The following is a 24,288-nucleotide window of genomic DNA, read 5'->3' as shown; positions in this document are numbered from 1 at the left end:
CCCAGGGTTTAGTAGGGAAGACAAGTCATTTGTGCATGAACCCAGCTGCCCATGACCCAGTCAGTACTCTGCTGGGTGGGCAGGGAAAGTCAGCAGGGTGGACAGAAAGTGTTGGAAGGAATGAGCAGGGGGCTTTGAATGGCAAGGTCTAAGTGGGTGCCAGGAAAAGGAAACAGAAAGGGTGCATGTTTGAAAAGCCTGACGTGTTTCTGCTTGAAAGCTTAGCTGCCACCCGAGCAGCTCTTTCCATGCCCTGACAGCTCCCAGCCGCAGCCGTCAGAGGGTAACTTTCACTCTCTCTAACCAGCCAAAGTGCCCTGGCCATCCCAAACTCAACACCTCCTCTCCTGCTCTCCTGCCTGAGCCTGACAGATGAGGCTGAGAGAAAGGCCCCCATCGCTTTGGCTGCCTCCCACTCCCAGAAAGCCCTTTGGGTTAAGGGCTGCTATAAATATTAAGATAGGGGCCCTGCTAGGGGGGTGTGTGTGTGTGTGTGCGCAAGGGCGTGCGCGCACGCGTGCACACACACGAGAGAGAGAGAGAGAGAGAGAGAGAGGAACTTTTTATTTTCCCCAAATCTTGAGACTATTTTAGGGATGAAGAAAATGAAAGACAAGTTAGTGGCAATGATGTCCTGATTTACTGGGGAGGGGAGAACAATTTCTTTCTACACTTTAACTTCCTTTCCTACTAAAAAGTTTAACAAAACTAGGAGGTTGTGGTTTATTGGTAGGAGTGGATGGGAGAGTGGACTTGTCCTGGAAAGAGGGACATAGGGGCAAGACAGCAGCAACCAGCTTGGATATTTCCTAGGCAGAACCTGTCAAGCCACTGCTTGGGAAAGGGGAACTCTTTGGATAAACCATTGTATAATCACACAGTATCTGGTGGAGCATGGTCACACTTTCACACTAAATGGAAGTTTCCAACAGTGCTATCTTACCATTCACAAGCAGTACAAGGAGAGGAAGGAAATGCCCTTTTGGAAACTAGTTTGTAGATAAAGCAAGGCAGTAAAAGACAATGTGGAATCCAGGGAAATTAAAGAAAACAACTTTGGTTCAACTTGGCAGATGTTTTCTGGCATCTTCTTCCTGCCCAACATTGTCTAAATGCTATGAGGCACAGGGTCTTGGAGGTTAAGATCTACCCAGGCAGACAAGACTAACACACAAGAAACTATGGGACTCTCTATAAACGCTGAACAGAAATGTCAGGACTTTTGACCTACATTCCTACACTGTACTTGTTCTAGAAGTGAAATATTGCTACTAACCTTGATGTTCCAGGCTTGGTCTGAATGCTATATAATTTTGCCTAGAGTGAGAACAGCTAGGGTTCAAGTAAGAATCATTGGTTCAATCTGGATTCCCCAGGGAGCAGAATCTGAGAAGGAGACTGATGTGCTAACACTTTATTAAGGTGTACAGTTCCAGGAGCAAGCGTGGGAGAGAGGCAGGGAAGGAGGTAGAGCCAATAGGAAGATGTATTATCAAGCTGGGCACTGCTAAGTGGGACCGGTCGCTCAATCTAAGGTACTATACCCTGGAAAAGCGCTAAGAACCAGGTCTCGGAACCACCAGGCTGGTGGGGGTAAGGGTGGAGGAAGGGCTTCTGTCCCCTCGTGGTCAGAGATGTGCCCTTTATTGCACAGATTACTCAAGAGTTCCAGGTTGTTCATTTGTTGGGATAGGTGCTGAGCAGAGTTCTGCCACTGTGTCAGTAAGGGAAGCCTGGAGGGGGGTCAGATACACTTGAGTGAAGTTGGTCCACACCCACAGGTAGCTGGAACAAGAGACAGGTGAGGCCAAGTGGATCTGAAGTAATACAAAAAAGGGGTCTAAAATACCCATTATCCCTCCACTGCATAATAATCACTGTCTTGCCCCAGAGTTCCACTCTGGGTCCCCAGGTCCCGGCACTGCGTAAGGCACAGAGGAGGCCCACGTTATATTTGTGTTAACTAAATGAATGGAATGAATTTTGTTGAAATAAATGAATAAATGGTCACACAGACCTGAAACCTCTTCATCATCTCTGGCTTCCTTCTTCTACCACTTTCCCCATCCCCATGGTTGTGACTCTGTCTATGTTCTCTCATTTCATCCCTGGTTCAAAAGGGAGCTTCATGGATGACCACAGCCTCCCAGCCTCCACGGTCTTCCCTCTGCAGCCTGTTGACAAGCTTCTGCCTCTAGCCAACCTCAAGTACCACGCTGATGACCCCACTCTCCAGATGCCCAGAGAAACTCAGTAGCTCCTTAGTGCCTACCCAGTGAAAGGTACATTCTCAGGCAATCTCCACATGTGCGCTTGACACCTCCTGGCCTCATCTTCCCTCCCGGTTCCTTGTAGTTCCTGGAACATACCATCATACTCATCTTTCACAGCCAATTTCAAATGGCATTTAACTCTACAAGGCTTTGCCTGCTGTTTCCCTCTCCCTGGGTCCTCGCCTTGCCCTGAGGGCCTACACTGCCACTTTCCTCTCACTTACCATGCTCAGCTTCTCCCTTGGAATAGGGCATAGTTCTCCTCTCCCACCAGGTCTGTGCACCTGGGGAATCGCCTACTGGGATGTCCCCAAGCTGCCCAAACAGCGCCTGCCTGCCACACTGACCTGACACAGAGCAAGAGCTTCCCACACTCACTGCACTGAGGGGGAGCGAGAGCTCACGGGTGCAGGTCGCGCCCCCACATTCACGCCGATGCTTGGCCACATCCAGAGGCGCCGCTGGCCCACCATCCACTGTCTGAGTCAGCCGCCCCAACCCTGGGGTGGGGGCCTCCAGCTAACCGTACTCCATTTCAGGGTGGCACTCAGAGCCCAAATAAAGACAGATTTTCCCAGGCATGAGTACTGCGGAAATGCAGAGAGGCAGCTCCCGGCAGTCACCCCAAGGGAACACCAAATTTAGCCCGAAGGTTGAAGATAAATATATTTTAAATTTTTTAATTGCAAAAATAACATGATAACATTAAAATAGTTTAGAACGAAGGAGAGCTAAAGCATTCCCACAGATCTGTTGCACTGGCACAGCTGCTTTCATTTTTGTTTGTTTCTTTCAAATCTTTGTTCTTTTAAGTGCCTACTTTACACATCGGAATCATGGTGTGGGTACCGTTTTGTAGCTTGCCTTTTTCCACAAAAATAAATGATCAGCACTTAAGAGAAGCATGGTGTAGACGAAGAGAAGAGTGTTTGGATCTCACTTCTGCCACCTACTAGCTGTGCAGGTTACTGAATCCTTTTCCTTATCCGTAAGGGAGGGATCAAATGACCTCATAGGATTATTATAAGGATGAAATAAATGATAATTCATAAAATCTCTTAGCGCAGGGCCTAGAAAATAGCACTTAACAATTCCAAGTTTGTTTCATAATTATTACCAAAATATGTGTTTTTTGTTTTTGTTTTTTAAATTGACTTTTCCCCAGCTAATGACACCCTACACAGGTTTTGACACTGGTTTCCAAATGAACAATTTTGGCTTAAACGTTTGTAAGCTTAAACCCCTCCAAGTAATATTTCAATCCATTTAAAGAAAAGTCCCAGAAAAGCACGCAACAACGTTCCACCCTGCTCTGAATGCCCGCCGCCCTTGTTTGAACCGCAGCTGCTGCCTGCGGGGATTTAGCTCGGCCAGGCTGCAGAGCCCAGGGCAAGAGCTCTCCTGAATGGGTTCATGCCTGGCTCTCAGCTTCTCTCAGAGGAAACCCCTGTTAGCAAGTAAATGCGCCCCCTCCCACAGGGCCTTGAGTCAGAGTAATGGAAAAGAAGCTAAGTTAAAGGGACAGAGAGGACTTAAACCTTGTTTCCTGGCCATGACTTCCCAGGGCTGCGTTCACCTTCCGTGTGGTTGGACGAGGTGCCGACTTGGGGTGATTTCGGAGCAATATCAGATCTCCCGCCAAAAATCATCTTCCCACCCACCACCGTGCTTGATGAGGTGCCTGGAAGTCTCACTATTGGTCTTTCCTTGGATTTATGACTTCGAAGGCATCTAGTATATGTGACCGTCAATGAATGTATTTAGCAGCACCTCACATTAATTCTGATAATGGGTACCCACCTTGTACTCTGTTCAAGACTCTGTCCCGATGCATTGCCTAGTAAGCCAACCCCTAAGATGAAGCTGTGCTTTGCCCATGTCAACACCCTCCTCTGAGTCTGGAGGCCCAGCTCCAAAAAAAAAACCCAGATCAGGGGCTGTTACCCGGCTGCTGGCTGAGACATGTCCCCAGCGATGCTTGCGTGCCTGGCGTCTTGCACAACTTCTGTGGCCTGGCTTCCCCACCGCTGTGCTCTGCCTCCTTCCTCACTGCCCCCCTCTCTGTGCACTTGATGTCTCACTGTTTTGACTCCTCTGATGCCAAGGCTCCTCTGGACCACACCCTGCTGGCTCTTTCCCAGCCGCCTTGGATGCAGTCTTCTCTGCCCACCAGCCTGGACTCTAGGGAATGGGCCCGATTTAGAAGTCCCCAAGCATGTTACAAGAATCAATCCTGGTGGAAATAATAGTTGCAACATCAAATAGGACTTTTTAGAATGTTGACATATGATATCTAGTTGTTTTAATTAAGACCTCCCTTCTCTTTTTGGAGTAAAGAGAGTTTTCTGTCCCTTGAGGCTTTTACTGAAAAAGCACACGTGTCTTGTAACGGTTGGTGCCGAGTGGTGTTGTTTTAGGTGCTATTTAGGTGCTGCTTGAATTCTGTGTCTTTCAAGAATGTGGGACCAGACCGAAGTCAGGGTCCCTTGTATTCTGAGGTTTCCTGGAAGGAGTTTGGGCTCTCCTACTTGGGTTCTTCTAGTCATCAGTGGCTGGCTTCTTCTCAGCTGTCAGATTTCAGCCTCAGTGTTACCTCCTTTCTGCCGGCCTCTCTGAGGAACATCCCTCCTCCACCTTTGTTAGCATCTTACCTGTTTCCTTTTTGGCACTTTTCACAATTTGTAATTATTTTGTTTGTTTACTTGTGTTTGGGTGTCTTCCCCACTAGACCGTAAGCTCCAAAAGACGGAATCATATGTTTTATAAAATTGCATTCCTGAAAACTGACATAGTGCCCAGTCCAAAGTGGGTGCTCAATAGATGTTTGTTGAGTGAAATTTTTCTCTTTTCCAATGGAAAGAACAGTAAAAAACTATAGATCATACTCATTTCTGATGACCATCAAGTAACCAACAAGAGGAAAAACTATTGATCCTATTCTATTTACATATTTATCATTTGTAAATTCTGTTTGTTGTTCAATCCATGGACCCACTGCAGGGGCTCCTAGGAACTACAGAGGATTGGGAAGCATAAAGCTTATTTTCGGCAACCCGTCCAACTTTGCTGTTTTCTTCACCTGCACATAATGAAAGCAATCCTTCAAAACACCTACAAGGTGCCCAGAGCCCTTGTTCTCTTTTTCTCTCTGCTGGGAAAATTTGCTATTAGGAAGAAATCTGAAATTCATTCATACTATGATTCTCCGTAAGAGTATTATTAGCATTTAAGCACTGAGATACTTCAACCACAGTCATGAAATACTAATGGTATAAATTCTGATCTTATCTGGTGCTGGAGAGAGGAAATTAGGAAAGGGGCCTGCAGGGGCCTACAACCCAGAATATGTTCACCATATTACCACCCAGCTAACCCTCCTCAGTGACAAACCTTTAAAGGGAAGAGGAAGAGAAAATGAGGGCAGATACATAAGGTTGAAACCTTACTCACTGTAAAATAAGTTCCCTTAGCTTTTGCTGTCTGGGTGTAATATAAACTGTTAAATGTTAATAGCTATGTTTATAAAACCATGAGATGCACTGCTTCTTTTCTAGGGGAAAAAAATGGATCTCAGATGCTTTTTCCACTTGGACTATTCAGGCACCTCTGGGCTGAGCACCTTGCGCTTGGACAGATGCAAGGTAAACCCCCGAGTCTCAATTCTGCTGTCATAAGATGCGTTCTATGATCTTAAAAGAGCTTTCTTGCCCTGCTGAACAACACTGATTGGTAGTTCAGATAATACTTGTGTACGTATTCCCCAGCTTTTGTTTCTTAGGAAATAGCACCCACGTGTTATTCAAGGGCTAGGTGGTCCCTTGACCCTTTTTTGGAGCAAAAATCATTTCTCCTCTTCCAAAGATGTGATCCCAATCAGAGAGGCCAATGAGAAGCTTTCACTGTTACAGAAATTTCCTGGGTCTCAGTTTCTGTGTCTGTAAAATAGGAACACCAAGACCCATTTCACAGAGCCATTCTTGAGGTCTTCACTTGTCTAAAACCTCAGCCTCTTACGGCCCAGGTCAGGTGTCATCTTCCAGTGGTTTTGTCATATGTTTCACTTCCTGGAGCCTGTGGTTCTTAGAATTGATAATAAATGAATTCCCATTTAATTTTATTCCAATTGTTTCCTCTGAATTAACTTGAATTAATTTGACCTGAGTTAAACTGACCACCTTAGGTAAATGTGAGCTCCACAAGGGGAAGTTCTAGAACCATATCTCAATATCCCAGGTTTTCAAATACTATGCATTCAACACAATAATGAAAATAATAAAGATAATAATGACAACAATATCAATGATTGCTGTTTAGTGACATATTGTTATTTCCCAGGCATTCTGATGAACTCTTCAGAGTCTCTCATTTAACAACCCAACGACATAGATATTCTGAGGCTCAACTTACAGATGAGAAAACCAAGGTTCAGAGACTAAGTAGCTTGCTGGAGTCCAGCTATAAATCAGCAGCTGAGATTTTTAACTCTTGCATGCCTGACTCCAAAGCTGTTTGCATTACTGACTAATGGGTGGAATCTGAATGCTTCCCTCCCCCACCAAGTCTGCCATCCTTCTTTCGTGGTCATGGCATGAAAGGACACAAAAAAGAGATAGAAGCAGGGCCAAATTTTATTAAGACAAACTACACGTATTATTTCCTATTTCATTCCTGAAAGTCCCATCATCGAGGACTGATCTCATAGGATTTCTAATCCAAGAACACTCGTTTCACAAAACAAACCCATTTCAGAGATGAAAGGAGAGTCTTTTTGTTGTTGTTGTTTTGGAGAGAGAATCTTAATGCCGGTGCCAGACAATAGATAAAAAGGCATCCTCTCTAGGGACCTCTGATGACCAGTCATTCTTCCCTAAATAGCGTCCCAGTCAGTCCCTTCCATCTCTCTACCTTCATCCTTCTCTCCACCTACCAATAGCAGCCAAACATCAGCTGATGGGCCTGGAGATGTATGGGGAGGGGGCAGAGGCTGAGCTTCCTTCTGAGCGCTCCCTCCTCTACTCCAACCTCTCATCTGCATAGGCCAATGCCACTGGAAACAGTGAGGCTCAGCCCCTCTGCCAGCATCTGTAGGTGAGGGCAGGAAGTCACAAGTTCCTCTAAGTTTTCCTTTACTTATTTCAGACTCCCCTCCCCTTCATACACCCTGTCAGTGTACACACACACACACACACACACACACACACACACACGCATGCATTTTAAAAAGTAATCATCTCCCTTTAAGTCTCGGTATCCATTTCTGAGTATCCACCTATTATGGATGGACTGAACAGAGAAACCAGGCCAGTCCCCAGGAAGGCAGGGCTTTTCCGCAGTCACCACTGCTTTCCAGCTGTCTCATTAGGAGCATCAGGGAGACATAGGAATCTCTGTGCTCTAAAATGAGGCCCCTGCCAAGAAAGCTGGAGATTCCCTTACCACTTCCATGCCCCTGCTAAGCCCTCCAGGGAGACAGAGATCTGGGAGCTCCATAGCTGTCATCACACCTCCTCTTGGCACTCTAAGTTGGCAGTCAGAAAGGGAAATAAATAGGAGGGAAAAAACGTTTTCCAGTATTTTCTCTTTTTTTTATTTTTATCTTCACAGCAGAATTATTTTTTCCCAAAGGGAATCTGAGAAGCACAATGCCCTCTTTGTTTTAATAAGACCTAGGGAAATTCCAATGGCCTTTGTGGCTGGTGATCTGGTCAGGATCTGAGAGAGGACGACGGCTTCTTGGGCACTCTGGTCGATAAGGTCTTTAGGGAGCACTGGGTGAACAGCCAAAGGAGGAGGGGATGGGATGGTTTCTATCATCGGGTTGAGCTGTAAAAGAGCCGCAAGATGACAGGTGGTGGCAGGGATTCCAGTGGAGCCTGTGTATACAGTCACTCCCTGGGGGAGCTTGCACCCCCATGGGCTAGTTGTCACCCTGGCAGAAGTAAAGCTGCAGCATCAGTAAGGTGGGACATTTGCCAGAGGTACATACCAAAGCACTTGTAAAGTTGAGGCTGCTGGTCAAGTTCCAAGGACCTCTTTTTAAGTAAGACTGGGTAGAGGGAGGACAGCCAAGGGCAGCCCAAGGCCACCTCACCATCACTCCAAGGTTTGGCCCATGGAGACAACAGATTCAAGACCACATCTAATGTAAAGTCCTTGATTGATGCTCTTTATTGGCTGGGAACTTTGGGCTCTTCCTTGCAAGAAGAAAGGTGATCAGATCAAGGAAGCCATAGAAACTTGGAGAACCCATCTGGTATGTGGCTGGTATATAGAAAGCCATTCTATCCTTCTGGCTATCCCTCCCAGGCTAGATTTACCTCTGTTCCCTTTTCTTCTACCCTGTTGACTGAAGAATCTGAAAGCCTTCTATGTACACTGGGTAGAGGATGGGAAGGGACAGCAACCTGGATGGGTAGCCATGTCGCTGCCTGCACTCGAAGAGCTCTGGTCCTACCTTCTGGAATAAATGAGCAATGCCATTGAGATCCAAAGCCCAAAAGGAGCAGAGCAGGTATGAGAATGAGAGATGGGGTTGGTAGGGACACATCTTCCCTCTATGAGCTTCCTCTGTTCCCACCTGGTCCTGGTTCCCCCACACTGGAGGGTCACACTGATAGGTCATCTGACCTGGCCTTGCTGCTGGCCTTGCTGAGACGGCGCTTGTCGCTCTGATACCCATGGGGAAGGCGGTGACCTGGGGAGGCTCCATTGGGTACCTCAGGCTTCTGGGCATAACGGATGTGAATGAAACCCTCCCCAGGAATCGGCTCCTGACCTTGCACTTGCTCAGTGGCCAGGTTGTCGGTGTTCTGCTGGGAAGCCATCTTGTTACTGAAGGGATTGAAGAATTTCCCGTCAGGGCCATTCTCCAGGCACTGATTGAAGTCAGGGGGTGGTGTACAATTCTGGACTATGCCAGCAGAGGGGCCAGGAAGCTGACACTCAACCATGCCCTGCCTAGACTTGACAAAACGCTGTCTGATCTTCTTCCAGCCCAGGTGGTAGAGCTCAGCCAGGCTGAGGAAGAGGGACAGTGCAGCCACAGCCAGCATAAAGACGATGAAGACATTCTTCTCTGTGGGCCGGGATACATAACAGTTGACGGGGTGGGGGCAGGGACTCCTGCGGCAGACATGCAGGGTGTCCAGGAAGATCCCATAGAGGAGGTACTGGCCCACAATGAAGGCCACCTCCATGGTAGTGCGGATCAGGATGCTGCAGACATAGGTGTTGAGCAGAGTGCCTTGGAGGACAATCCTTCCATTCACTTCTTCCCAGCAGGACAGCTCTGCCTTCTCGGCCACTGGGTACTCATAAGAGCCAGTGCCCCGGACCTCTTTGGCCCTCTCAGCCTCCCGCAGCTTCCGCTTCTCCTGCATGCGCACCGTGTGCATGGCATGGCCCATGTATACCAGTGATGGTGTGGATACGAAGATGATCTGCAGCACCCAGTAGCGGATGTGAGAGATGGGGAAGGCTTGGTCGTAGCAGACGTTCCCGCAGCCGGGCTGCATGGTATCACACTGGAAATCAGCCTGCTCATCCCCCCAGGATGACTCGGCAGCCGTGCCCAGCACCAACATGCGGAATATGAAGAGGACGGTGAGCCAGACCTTGCCGATCACTGTAGAGTGCTTGTGTACTTCCTCCAGGAACTCTCCCAGGAAGCTCCAGTCACCCATCCTGGCTCAGCAGGAGATGGCCACGAGGACTTCTGCAAATGGGGCAGAGAGAAAGAGAGAAAGGAGAGGGATGCTTCTGCGAAGTCTGGAGGGTCCAATCATGCTCTAGGATTCCACCGATCCATTCTTTAACAAAGTGCGACTCATGAGCCAAATTCACCTAAAAAGCTCTTTTTTCCAGGCCAGCAAAAGTAAAAGGAAATAGATTAAAAATGCTCGTGTTAGCAAGATTAGAGTGTGATTCCCACACTTGAATGGATCTAGAAATCAACTGAGGAGCATGTTACAAGTGGGTTCTGTACTGTTATCTCCAGAGAGTCTACTTCGGGAAGTCTGGGGCCGTCCCTGGAACTGCGATCTGCCCTGAGCAGTGCAGGTTACTCTGAGGCAGCCCAGCTTACTCTGAGACAGGCCAGGTTGCTCTAAGGCGGGCCATGTGAAGACCATGCCTGGAGAAACACGGGTGAAGTAGGAAGCACACAGGACTGCTCTCTGCTCTCGTGAGTCTGGCCGTGTGCCTCACTAGTCTGCATCCTTGTCTGTAAAATGGGGATGGAAAACAGCTGCATTAGAGTTGTGAGGGTTAAATGAGGTGATATGTTGGGGAATCATAACTCAAATGTTCCATATGTTTGAATGGCCACCAGGTGAAAAAGAATTATTTTAGTTCCAGAAGGTGAAACTGGGTGAAGAGGAAGCAATGAGGGTGGGGGTGGGAAGTCTGGCCTCTCAGAATGCATCCTCTGACTTTCAGAACCATCCCCAGTTGTACTGGGAGATGGCGAACAAAAACGTGTTGGGCCACACCAGCTCTGGGCACTGCAGATGAGTGCTCAGGTTCCCCCGGTGGGTAGGCAGCTGGCAATGCCAGTCTCCTATACCTCAGAGCTGTGCAGCCATTCAGGGGTACAGCTGCTTGTCCTCCCGCAGGAAGTCCCATGCACAGACCTCCTCATCCAGAATAAATGCCCCACACCATTATGTCCCACATAGAACCTTCTCTCAGCAGGCCCTTTCCTGCTTCTTCAGCCTTATTTCCTGTCTGTCCCCATTAGTTCCTTTTGTTCTGCCAAGCCACATCCCGGAAGATTCCCAGATGCCTTCTTCCCAGCTACCTCCTACATGCCCCCTCACCCCTAGCTAAATCCTATCAACCCTCAGAACTTAACCCAGTCATGGCTCCCTCCAGCCCTCCCTGCTCCTTCAAGCTGAGCCTCTCCAGCTCCTGTGGTGGTCCTAGGGACACTCAGTTCCCTCCTAGCACCTGCCTTCTTGTTTTGTGGCCTTCTGCCTGTCTGTGTTCTTCTAGTAGGGGCTCCTTGAGAACAGAGATTGCCTTTTCCTCTGTATCATCGACACCTGGCCCAGAGCCTGGCCTGGAGTGGGTGCTTAGTAAATCTTAGTTGAGTGAATGAAGCGTGGCAGACTCTGGTATGGCAAATCAGTTCCCTATTCTTTGTCTGCATCGCATTAGCAGGGTGAAAAGGCCAGATTTCACTTTCTCAGTCTCCACTGCAGTTAGATCTGGTCAGCAAGGTATGGTGAGAGTCTAATGTAGAGGGAGTGCTCTAGAAACTGTTTTTCCATCCCCCAGTAAATGGAGGGAGACTCACTGGAGGTCCTCCCCGTCCCTCCACCCCGCCACCCCCACTACTTCCTGCCCATGGACAGGGCTATTTGAGCCAAGATGTCTGAAGCTGTCCAGAGATTCTCAGAAATGCCAACCAATGTCGGGAGGCCTCTGAATCAGCTCTTGAATCTTCTACCTCCAGAATTCTTATTTGATGAGCAATAAATGTTCTTATGTCTTAAACCTCTAACCAATCCTAATCAACAGAATGACAAAAAAAAAAAAAAGAGGGAACTGAACATAAATATTCCCTTCTTGTAATTATAAAACCTCAGAATCTAATGGGATCTTAGAGATTGTCAAGTTCAAACCTTGACCTTCACATCTTTGCTGCCAATATGCTCCTGGTTCCTATCCTAGCATTCTTTATGCAAATAAGGAAGGACAGGGTGGGGTGCCATATTTCATGGTGCAGGCTTCCTTGACTCCTGAGTTGAGACCTTGACAGAGACCAGCTTCTTGGCCCTGTTCTTCCAGGCCCCTGCTCCCCAACCCTGAGAGTCCACACATGAGTGGAAAGGGCCTTATCTCTGTCCCCCTCCATATCAAAGACTCATCCAGGTCTTGAGGCCTTTCTTCTGGTTTGTGAACAGACACCTGCCCTTTCCCTTAGTTGGTGAAGGCTCCCCCTCCCTTAGCCTCCAAATGTGGAAAATTGTGGAGCGTTTGCTCAAAAGGAAAAAGGATGATTAGATAAGAGTTTGAATGGTCTGTCATCTCTTCTAGGCACATGCATAGTGTTCAGCACCTTCAGGGCCATCCACACATGTGCAGGGACCAGGATGTGCTGAGTGTCTGAGAGAGAGGAGGGGGAGAAGGAGAGGGAGAGAAGGGAAGAGGAGGAGCAAAAAGAGGGAAAAGACAAGCGGGAGTTGGGAATGGAAAAAGAGAGACCATGTAGTGGTTAAGAGAATATAGTTTGGGGGTAGCTAAGTGGAGTTCAAATCCCTATTAATATCGCTGAGCTTGGAAAAGCTACTGGATCTGTATCTCAAATTCCCTATCTGCAAAATGAGGATACTCCAGTGTTATGAGGTGATGTATAAAAAGCACTTAGCGCAGTGCTAAGCGTATAAGAACTGAAGAATAAAAGGCAGCCTTTACTAGCAAGGAAAGTGGTGGGGGAAGACAGGAACAGAGAATGAGGGAGAGAGAGAAAGAAAGTAGAGAGAAGTGCATTACAAAGAAGAGAGAAACACGTGTAAGAGCAGAAGGGGAGAAAGTGAAAGGGAAACAGAAATGGAAATAAAAAAGAAACAAAAAGAAAGAAAGACAAATGTCATATTCTTCAAAAATTGGGGGCAAGTTTTCCAAACTGTGCTCAATCCCTGAAGACTTTTCCCCTGATCTTCTGACTCTGATGCTCATTCCTTGCAAGTCCCCCAGGAGATCTAAAAATAGGGCCAGGCAAAGAATGTGACGCTTTGGTCTGGTCTGTCAAGAGGCTTGACTGCTGACCCCCTCACTTGTGGTGCAAGGAATCCCACCTGGAAGGAGGAAAACACAGGTACTAGAAAGGAACATCGTGGAAGAGGAGAAAAACAGTGACATCAGATAGCCTGCCTCATGGGAAGGGAACAGAGAGACTAGCTGACAGGGTGGGGGTGGCAGCAAATAGGGTGCAGGACAAGTCTCATTTGTGACTTCCTGGATGACCCAGGCGAGGGCACAGAAACTTAAAATTGCTACCATGTACCAGCTGCTCAGTTTATAATATGAAAGTCAGTTTCCCAGCTAAACTGGGTCCCTTCAGGTCCCCCACAACCTCAGCCAAAGAAATATGTATTTTAGATACCCATTGAGTTTACTGGGTGTAGAGCATATAAAATGCTTTGTAGATTATTATCCGTTTCTTGGCAGGAAGTGTGTTAGGAGGGGCAGAGGAAGCTGCCCATGCCATGAATAAATTCTATCAAGTACAATGGTAATAATATACCTCACTGCTTTAGCTGTGATCTTCACTGCCTTCCTACTGCTTCTGCTTATAAAGGTAAGACTCTTTAACTTGTAGTTGAGATCCTCCCCAGCACAGCTTCATCCTACCTTCTTCCCTGTTCCTCTCACATACTGCATACTTAGGCTACATGACTCTCCATACACACGTACATTGCCCACACCTTCTCACCCCTTTGTCTTAGCTCCTTGTATCCCCTCTACCTACAAAGTCCTTCACTTTCATTCATCCATTTAATATGAGTGGTTACCAGGTATCATGCAAGGCACTAAAGACACAGCAGTTAAAAAGACAAAAGAATCTCTGACTTTACTGAACTTAACTGCCTTTATATCTCTTAACGAAGGGGAAAGATCAAACACATTGCAATAAAGCCTGATGTGTGTTAACGTTAGGGAAGTGCTATGGAAACACATGGCAGGAGGTTGACTCTGGCTTAGGGGGGTAGGGAAGGGCCTCATTAGCTCAGGGCCCCCTAAGGAGCCCTGGGTAATTGAATTCTACAGCCCTTTGCAAGTGATATAAGTTCTGAAATCCCCAAGGCAAGAGACGGTCCCTAGAACCCAGATGAGAACATCACCACTCTGTAGTTTCTTCACTCCAACACCTTCAGCATCTTCTTTCAACATGTCACATCCTGGGACAAAACAAACATTTGGAAGAGTCACCAAGGAACTTGTTTAGTAATAGTGCCATGGTGCTTGGATAAGAGGGAAAGGGCCAAAGGGGGGCTTTTGTGTATAATGAGCATGGATCATTTTATTCCCTTACTTTGCGTATAATATGACTACGAATAAAATTCAGATACCTACATTCCCAGTCTAGTGTTAGCATTGTTGCCTCCCTACACAGCCAATGTTTTCAAAGAAAACCAACTTAGCGCGTCCTAGGTTAACATAAATTCATAGATAGGACCTCCTCCTCTGATCCCACAGATCTGGGTAGAAATGGAGAATTCTTTTCTCAAATTGATCTCAGCCCATTTTGAAGTATCCTGAACAATAAAGACTCCAAATTACTGTTCAACATGTAGGATACATTCACACTTATATGTTGCCTTGTGCCAATTTTCCAAAATTTTCTATCAGCCAAACCACAAGTACTTTTTTGAGTCCCTGCTATGTGCCTACCACTATTCTGGGTACTGAAAATGATATCTACGGGGCACCAGACCTGGCACATATTATGCATTCAATGATACCTGTTGAATTAATAAAACCAGGCATGATTCCTGCCCTCAAGGATTTAACAGCTTTTCCCTTCAAATGAATAATAGACTTCTCAAAGTCAAAAGCCCTGTCTTCTACTTTGTATTCTTTTTGCATTAAGTTCTCACATTAGGTACATAATAAATGCTTTCCCAATGATTGAAAAAAATGTTTGATCTAGCAGTAAGATTACAAAGTGATCCTAGGGAGGCTCAAATCTTCCTTAAGTCCAGCAATAAAAAAGAAAACCTTATAGGGGCACCTGGGTGGCTCAGTTGGTTAAGCAGCCAACTATTGATTGCAGCTCAGATCGTGATCTCAGGGTTGTGAGATGGAGCCCTGTGTTGGGATCTGTGCTGGGTGTGGAGCCTGCTTAAGATTCTCTCCCTCTCCCTCCCTCCCTGCCCCACCTCTCTTTCTCTCTCACCGCCTCTCTTAAAAAAGTAATAAATAAATAAAACCTTATACAGTTCAAGATGTGCTTCTCCTCCCTTCTCTTCTTCACTCCAAGAGGGTGGGACCACATTTGTTTTGTTCATGACTGACTATCTTCAGGACACATAGATACTCAATTTTTATTGTTGAATGGAAGAATCCTCATAACCACTTTGTGGAGTGATGGTTATTGCCTCTGTTTTGCAGAGAAGGAGACATCTACAGAAGGTAGGAGATTTGCTCAAGAAATGAAGACAAATGGAGGTAGAACCTAGACCACTCCAGAGTTTCTTATTAGGTCTGGTGCACACCAGAAAGTTTCCCTCCATCTTCCTTCTAAGGGTGGAGCCCATTAATTCTTATGCCTCCCCAGTTCAGAACTTCAAAAGTTCCTTTGTACCCTGGGCATTGAGTTATTTGAGACATGACTGCCATTTAGTGATAAAGCCTGGCAGTCAGTTTTTAAGCAATCAAGCAAATATTTATGATGCTCCCTTGATGTGACCAGGACTGGGTGGGATGCTGAGGGGATTATGGGAAAGAACAATTCAGTTCACCTTCACAAACATTTACTGAGTGTCCGCTTATGCAGTAGAAGTTAGGGATCCAAAGATCAGTTAGACTCTATGTTGAAGAAAATCACTGTCCAGTGAGGGACAAACTAAACCAAATGTGCAAATATACTGGGATTCCCCAAAGAGGCAACCCTTGAGTAGGAGTTAGGTGGAAGTGAAGTTTGTAGAGGAGAGGAGTTGGGGGGAGAGGGGAGGTACAGGAGAGATAAGGGCATTCCAGACAAAGGCAACCACATGAACAAATCCACCGAGTGAACCCAGCATGGTATTAGAGGACAATGAGCAGAACAGGGAGGTAGTCTGCAGAATAGGCAGAGGCAGATTAGGGAGAGCTTTGGAGGCCATACCTTCGAGTTTAGAGTAGTTCTCAACCCCTACAATAGACCATGTTGAGTACATATCTTGCTCCTGTGGGCAGACCCTAATGGGACAAAGCCCTCAAGTGGGGTGGGGACAGAAAGCACGACACAGTCAATAATCACCCTGCTTGCGGCTGTCCTTTAGTAGTGGCTGCAGCATAAACTACGTAGGCTGCAGGTGACAGGTGCCATCCAGCACACTGCTGAAACAGCACCCTGTCTCTTCTGCTCAAGAAAGCATATTGCAAGGGAGTAAGAAGATACTATAGGGATGCCTTGAAAATTCTCTTCTATTGATTCTAATTCTGTCCTCTGGAGCCACACATAGTAGCCTTTCTAATTTCTGTGTCCCACCACCCCAAGTCAGCAGCTGGGCCTTGAACTGAACTGTAAAACCACTGGGGTTTCAAATACATAATGAGAATTATTTGCTCTATTGGCTGTGTATTTTCTCTCCAACCCTACCCTGAGCTCCTTGAAGACAAGCCCCATATCTGTTCATCATTGTGTCCTCCTCCCAAGTCCCCCTGCCCTCTCCTCCCTCTTAGTGCTTAAGATTGTGCCTTGCACCCGGTAGGTTGATTTGTGCACTTTTAAAAAAATCAACTACAGTAAATGAATTACTGTGTTCAGCTCACTCAAAACACCTAATGCCAATAGAGGGACTCCCTGGGAAGTGACCTTGGGGCACCTGCACAATGACTGTGTTGACCAGAACACCAGGAAGACAGAAGCCGCTGAGCCTTCCCTCTGCCTGTGACAGCACCTTCGGCTCAGCAGAGCAGGACTGGCTGGGTCTAGAGCAGAGACGTCCGCTCACTGTGGACTATTTCTTCTCCACTTCCACCCTACAGATCACTGGGGCGCTCACTCAAGTTTGTCAAAATTAGATTATAAGACCACTCCGGAGAGTCTGAGTCTAATTCTGGACAATGACACACGTTCTGTACATTATCTAACAGATCTCTGGCTCTCGATAAAGGTTGTTATTCACAGTAATAATAACAGCAGTCTGGGCCCACGCTATAATTCCGCTCATCCACAATGGAATGTGGCACAGAGCTTCCCAATTAAGAGAATTCTGTTGTGAAAGGACCCAAAGGGCCTCACTTCAAGGATCCTTGGACACAGTTTCACGTCAGTGCAGCTCAGTTCAGAAAGTGTTTATTGAGCTCCTGTGCTAAACCAGACATCAAAGGTGGCTTTATAAAGTAAAGTACTAAGTATAACATCATCTCAGAACTCTTTTGTACCTTATTCATGAATACACGTCTTTCTGATTTCCCCTCCCCCCAACAGTTTCTCACTAAAATGGAGAGATGCAGGGAGGATTGCATGAGAAAGTGGTCTTGATCTTCAGCTACTTCAGCAATCTTCATTATCCTTGGAGAGTCTCAGCTCCATTTTCTAGTCTACCTAAAGTTACACACAAGAGACTTTGAATCTGGTGATAATGATAATAATAAAATTAAGCTATTGAGATCTCACTATGTGCCAGACATTCCACAAGTTTCTTGATATATTTTTTCTCATTTGATTGTCTCAACAACTCGAGCAAGTAGGGATCATCCCCGTCCCCTTTATACGGGCTCAGGAAGGTTGACTGAGCAACGTCACTCGACGGGGACTTGCTGGTAAGTGGTGGAGTTGACACCAAACCCAGCTCTGGTCTTGTCTGACAGCAATACACCTGCCTTAACAACTGTGCCAGATTCCATCTAAATCACCTAAAGTTCCTTTCTTTAAAAATCCTTACCAGTCAGAGGCTGGCCGCTTTGACGTAAGGTGAGTGCTGCAGGGATGTTTTCAAGGTGACTGTTAGAATCGGGAGTTGATTTGTAAATGCTTGGGGGTAATTCCCACATTTAGAATTTCTACTCCTTTCCTGACTGAGTTTTGGGGTAGCCTCTTCAACCTCAGGTAAAACAATCAGGCAGGTAATACAGCTACAGCTATTGAGCTAGGCTGTGTGGGCAACTTTCTCAGAAGTCCAGTGGGGGCTTCCACTCTTGAACCTTAATCACTGAAGAGGGGAGAGGGAGACAAGATGAGAAAGAGGCGGAAGGACACAGATGGAGGAGATGAAGTGTCACTTTAGCTTTCCTTTGACTCCAGCCAACGGCAGATAATTAACCTCTCTTACAATTTCATTATTTTATTCTAGCAAGGACAGAGTGGTCCACTCAGAAACACCCTGCTGGCAGACTGTTGTTTCAAAGCCAAGAAGGTGGAAGGGAGCAAAGTGGAGAAGGAGAATTATGCTGAGATAAGTAATTTTCTTGTTAAATTGTTGGAAGAAGAAATATTTATAAGAAGTGGGTGGGAGGTGGTGGCAAATGGAGATATTTGATTACAATGAAATATTGGGAAGTCCTTATTAATTACCCCCAAAGGTTGATTAAAACCTATGCAGTTATTAATGAAAATTATATTTATGAGACACTCAGATTTCTTTATTATTTCTACCATTTGTCATATATACATAGTATGGTAGAGCTGAAAGGAATCTAGACATCAATGAAAATCAATCCCTTATATTTAGGCAAGCTGAAGACCAGGGTCCAGGGAAGTTAAGTAATAGGGCTAACAGATACCACTAAGTTGAGCGTTTTCCATGTGTGAAGCATTTTACAACTATACTTTTAACCTTTATACTAATTCTTCTAGGAAAGTAATTATTATGCCATTTTACAGCAGAGAAAACTGAGGCTCAGAGGTAGCAAATGCTGAGTAAGGGACATGCAGCCGGTCTTCCTGACTCCAAAGCCTACCTTCCCGTTGTGTCTCTAAAAGGGAAAGAAAATCAAAGAGGCCCTAACCCTGACAGCTGGTGACAAACCTGTGGCTGGAACTCTGTCCAGTCTCTGAACTCCCCCAGCAGGGCTTTTCCCACTCTCCCATAAGAGGCCCAGGGTTTTTCCTTTGAGCCCCTGGCTCCTTGGCTGGCCATCCCTTGCATATGCTGTTCCTAGAATTAATGATTCCATCGAAGCCCTCAGCCCACAGTGGTCAGGATTCCCAGACTCTTCAGCATCTGCCACCATTTGGCCAGAATTCACATATAGAAAGTTATTTCCTTTTTTAGCCACTAAGTGCTCTTGGCTGCAGCCGTGTCTACTGCCGGGTTTTCGGCTGGCCAAACAACAGGCTCTGGTGTTCCATTGATGTCAAATCATAACAAGAACAACTGAAACAAAAATAGGAGGTGGGCCTCGTGCTTCCTAAGGAGTAGTGGGATTTGAATCCTGCCCCCACTCCAGTTATGTGCCCTTAGGCAAGTCACTCAGCCTCTCTGTTTCCTCCTCATCTGAAAAAAGAGAATGTTTACTCATGGGGATTCAACAGTATGCGGACGTGTGGAAGCGCCTCCAACAGTATCTGGCACATAGTAGACAATCAGGTTAGTTCCTTGTTTTCTTTTCCGACTTTTCCAGTAAAGACTCCTCCCAAGCATGATCCAACTAGCCAACCTGATGCAGAATTTGGCAGTGCAGCAGGCTGGTTAGAGTGACCCAACAAGAATGCTCATGGGGCACTAGGTGGGGAAGGTGACTGGCGGAGGTGAGGAAAACATGGGTGACGGGAAGGATATTAATTTCACTGTACCTTTGTTATTTCACTAGGCATGCAGACCGTTGGGGGCAAGTGTGGAGAAGAAGGAGGTACAGGGCCCCACTCAGATCAAGCCCCTCTCATTCTTGTAATTGGTCCAGCCTGGTTCCGGACTTTTCTTTAAGTCAAGCCTTTGGGCCTAGAGATGGACTCCATATGAGTCCACATCATAAAAGGTGTGCTTCATGTAATTCCTGCCTTCTGAAAAGCTGTAGCACTTCTGAATCTGATTACCAACCAATCCAAAGGCACATCCACAGGGTAGGATTGAAGCTGCCTCAGTTCTCCTTGGAAGAGAAATCAGTGACCTTTGGAGAAGGGCCATCCCGACCCCTAACCACATGGGACCCCTCCTGAAGTTCTGAATCGTGAAGATGCCAGGATGGATTTAGATCCTGGAAGTTATCTGTGACCTTGAAAGAGAGGCTCTTCTGAGTCCCAGCTGTTTCTCTATGATTCTAGATGAGACATCCCCCCCCACCCCCCACCCTACCAAGCCTCAGTTGGCTCATGTGTAGAAGAAAGCCATTGAGTTGGATGGTTGCTAAGTTAGAACATCTGAGGAGTTTGTGACTTGACCAATTGCAATAGTATGGCAAGTTAGTGGCAAAGCTGAAAGGGAAAGCTAGATTTTCTGACCCCCAGCTTAGATGTCAGCATAGTCCCAGAAAAAATCTGTGCTCATAAAAACCAAGCAGTACCTTCTCAGAATTACATGTCATGGTGAGCCTTCATTGTGGGAAGGCTCTTAAGTCAAACGAGATGTAGTTCAAAGAAACGGGCTGAGAACCAGGTAACCTGGATTCTACCCTATTGTTCTATTGTTCGTTGAGCACTTAATATATAATAACCATTTTAAATACAGGTTTCCCCCACCATACAAAAAAGTACAGTATTCCTATGAAACCAGCTGTAAGCCGAAATAGCGTAAAGCAAAGATACAATGACCATTTCATAAACACGAAAATCCTCTTTCAGATTTCCACCAGTGAAAACAGGTGCTATAATGTAGATCTTTTGTAAAAGTGAAATGGCATAAAGCAAATGTTGGATAATGGGGAAACCTGTACATCATTTTATTTAATCTTCATAAAATCTTACAAGGAAGCCATTTATTAACCAGATGAAGAAACTGAGGCTCAGAGACATTAAATAATTTACCCCAGGTCACACAGCTGAAATCTGATTAACCCAAATGTGATTCCAGATGCCCAGACTCTTCCTTCTGCCCAATCCCTGAATTAGAGAAACTCTAAGATCCCTCTGTGCTATTTTAATACCTCTGATTCTGAGACCTCCTAACTCCCTTTCCTTATGAAAGTGAGTGGATTGTTGAAGGCTGAATATTTTTTTCCCATGATTTGCTAATACCCAGAAACAACTGAATCAAAAAGTGGCATCAAGCTGTCATTCTCCAAGAATCTGACTATAGAAAGGGCATCAGTTTCTTTTCTAGGAGACCTGAAACTTTCCTGGAAAGAGGGTCATCTCTCCTCTTTGGTCAGCTCAATGCTCAAGCCCAAGGTGAGGCCAGCTGGCACAGAGGCCTGCTAGAATCCCAGGTGGGGGAGGTCTTCCCTGAGACAGGGAGCAGAGCCTGGGCCTTGGGTGTCCCTGGCCCTGAGGAATGAAGGTCTCCTGACTGATCCAGGCAGACAGGCTCCCTGTCCAGCTTTCATTGGCTGCAGTGGAATCAGCCAGTCCCCAAGGTGCCAGGCTGCACTGTGGTAGCCCTGCTGGCTGCCAGAGCCCAGAACCCTCCACTGCATGCACCCCCCAACAGCCAACAGAGATGGTGAGGAGCAGGTGGGCAAGTGAGTGTTCCTCCCAGAAAACAAAATCATAGAGATACTTAAATGGAAGAAGCAGGGAGTCCTGGAGAGAAATGGAGGCTCAGAAAACACAGCTGGGGCAGAAGTCAGAAGGAGCCTAGGCATAAGTGAGCAGAGCAGGGTATTCTCCCAACCAAATTGACCTGACTCACTGCGTCATCCCTCATGGGTCACTTTCATTTCCTGGGCTTTGTTTTCCCTATTAGTCGAAGAAGTGTACAGGCAATGTAACAGACCTCTTCCAGTCCTAATGCCTAGGACTTTTGGCCAGGATAGGAGAGGGGACAGGAGTGAGGCAGCTAGGGAACAACAACATGAACGTCCATGGGGTTCTAAGGCAGCAAAGCAGGGCAACATGACTGTGTTACTGCCGTGGCTCGATGAACTTCATGTATCTGGGTGAGGGGATGGCCAGAGGGTACCCGTTTGGAAGCCAGGAAACACACCCCTGGGTTTTCTCCACCATGCGCACTGTGGTCAGGGGACGGCTCCTTGGTAGCTGCTGAGTGAGGAAAAGACGTGGAGGAATGGCCAGGGGAGCAGGCTCCACAGCTCCACTGCCCTGGGGAACCTGCCGGAAGGTGGAAAGTTCAGAGCTGTCCCTAGAGAGCAGTGAATCGGGTTCTTGGGCTGAGCTGGGGCTCTGGAGGCTTTGGGTGGAAAAGATGAAGGCCCGCTGATATGAAAGTCAGACTGGGGTACCTATAAATACCAGCTTGTGTCCCCAGTGCTGAGCCACGCCACCTGGCAAACGAAGGTGCTACACCTGCACATACTGGCTTTTGTCTCCTCCCCAGTTTTGCTAGATTTCTCCTGGGTCTCCTGACTCCTTGTCCAGTGCTCCTCACTCTCCTAACTCTGCCCTTCCTTTTCTCAGACCAGTCGGACCCAGTGTGCCAGAGCCTTGTGAGGTGCTGAGGAAGAAAAACCAGGAATCCCTCCATTATGATGGCATACTGGGAGGGGGAATCGAGTTAAAAGTGAACAAGGGCACAGTACAGATGTAAAATCCTTGTGTCGAGCTTCCCTTTTTCATGATTCTGAGGTATATTTGGGCCTAAGGAATCATAACCTTGTACAATGTTACTGCTGAATGGAACTGTAGGCATCCTTCTACTTCAAACCCATTTCTTTCTTTTTAAAAGTAGACTCCACGCTGGAGTAGACGCGGCCCTGAGATCAAGACCCGAGCCAAGATCAAGAGTGGCGTGTTTAACCAACTGAGCCATCCAGGCACCCCGCAAACCCCTCATTTTCTAGATGAGGAAACTGAGACCCAGAAGGGGGAAGTGTCTGGGCCAAGGGCACACAGCCTCTCAGGGCACAAGAACCCAGGTGTCTCAACCCCAAGTCTGGGTTCTTTCACCACATGCTCAGAAGAGAAGTCAAGGAGTTGACAGAAATCTTTGTGCCCTGCGGCCGTCAACCTCACCCTGTACCCAGGAGGAAAAGGGGCCTTCAGTGGACACCTCTCCCCACTTCCACTCTGAGTCTTCACCAGCCACTTTCCTCCGACAGCAGCGACAGTGAGTGGCAGGCCAGAGTGCTCACAGAGCACAGCGGGGACATGATACTTTGCAGGAAACTAAGCAGGGAATATTTTTAAACCATCCAACATGCCTTAGGGGGGAAAAATCAAAACACTCCCCTAGATGCTGCGGAAAGCAGTTCAAAAAAAGATTCCAAGCCTAGAGGAAGCACCATAAAACAGTGATGGTTTTTGTTTTTAAAGGGCCAATTTCATCTTAACCAAAGTTCTTGGAAATGGACCGCTGAGCTGCTTGGAAGATGCCCCTGGAGGGCAGCAATTCCGCCAGAGGTAGACCAACTCCAAGGGCTCTCCACTCACATTTCTACAGCTCCTTATAAATCAAGTGAGTAATTTATCCGCTGCTTCACAACCATCCTTCTCCATATATCCCAATCTCACCATTGCAGGGACTAGTGAGGGGCAGGGAATAAGCCCCCAGGTACAGAGAAGGAGCTCTGTTGTTCTCCAGCCTGGAACTCAAGGCTGTCTCTTCGGGCTCCTTCCCACCAACTGATAGTTTCATCTCTTAAAAGCGAGTCTCTCCTTACCTTCTCCCTGGTCCTCCTCTCTGGAATTTCCACGGGGTTCCCCAGTCCTGGGTTCCTGGCTGCCTCCTCCGCTGCCTGCCCACTCTTCCCGGCTCTCACTCAGCCTGTCAGTTGCTCTCCCACCCCCTTTTGACTCCGTGTCTGTCGCCCTCCCTCCTCCCACTTCTTCCTACTCTTTCACTCTCCACCCCCTTCCCCCCAGGTCCCTCCCTCCCCGCTCTCCCTCGTGCTCTTAGAATCTTTGCTCGATTCACAAGTTTTCTTCCCTCTACCCCCCCCCCCCCAGTCTCTTCTCACCACTCTCCTCTCCCGGAGAGAAGAGACGACGGAGCCTTTCTCCTCCCCCGCTGCCCTCCACTGTCATTGCCGCCACAGTCCTGGCGTCCTCCCTCTCCGTTGGGCCGGCGGGTGACACACTGCTTCCCTAGTCTCCGCAGAGCCTCCCCAGGCTCCTCTGGCCAGGGCTGTAATGGGGCATCAGGGGGAAAACTGGCATTACCCAAAAGATTTCTCTTCTCCATCCTTTTCCTACTATCAGAGAAAAAGAGTGCTTCTTCATGGAACAGGTCTTTTTGGGACCTCCACTATGTCCCCATCAGTGAGCTGAGCAGCAGCTAGCATAGGAAACAATCTCACAACTCACGAGCTC

General features: G+C 47.1%; 1 protein-coding gene across 2 annotated transcripts; it reads right to left on the bottom strand.

The window, feature by feature from the left end:
- Window positions 1–6,883: 6,883 nt before the first annotated feature.
- Window positions 6,884–23,754, bottom strand: GJA5 (gap junction protein alpha 5). Of its 2 annotated transcripts, XM_040626836.1 has the most exons (3): window positions 23,640–23,754; window positions 14,120–14,176; window positions 6,884–9,987 (listed from the first exon to the last, which is right to left on the bottom strand). In XM_040626836.1, the coding sequence occupies exon 3, from the start codon at window positions 9,953–9,955 to the stop codon at window positions 8,879–8,881; it is 1,077 nt and encodes a 358-aa protein (XP_040482770.1). In that variant the 5' UTR covers window positions 9,956–9,987; window positions 14,120–14,176; window positions 23,640–23,754; the 3' UTR covers window positions 6,884–8,878. The 2 variants fall into 2 exon arrangements, with proteins under 2 accessions (XP_040482770.1, XP_008705960.1); XM_008707738.2 differs by lacking the exon at window positions 14,120–14,176.
- Window positions 23,755–24,288: the final 534 nt, after the last annotated feature.

Source organism: Ursus maritimus, unplaced genomic scaffold (assembly GCF_017311325.1).
Source record: "Ursus maritimus isolate PB19 unplaced genomic scaffold, ASM1731132v1 scaffold_12, whole genome shotgun sequence".
Classification (NCBI taxonomy): domain Eukaryota; kingdom Metazoa; phylum Chordata; class Mammalia; order Carnivora; family Ursidae; genus Ursus; species Ursus maritimus.
The sequence above is the reverse complement of the archived record's forward strand: the minus strand, read 5'-3'. Positions and strand labels throughout refer to the sequence as shown.

Excerpts from the sequence above, each read along its gene's own strand:
- GJA5 (XM_040626836.1), bottom strand. The coding sequence starts at position 9,955 with ATGGGTGACTGGAGCTTCCTGGGAGAGTTCCTGGAGGAAGTACACAAG.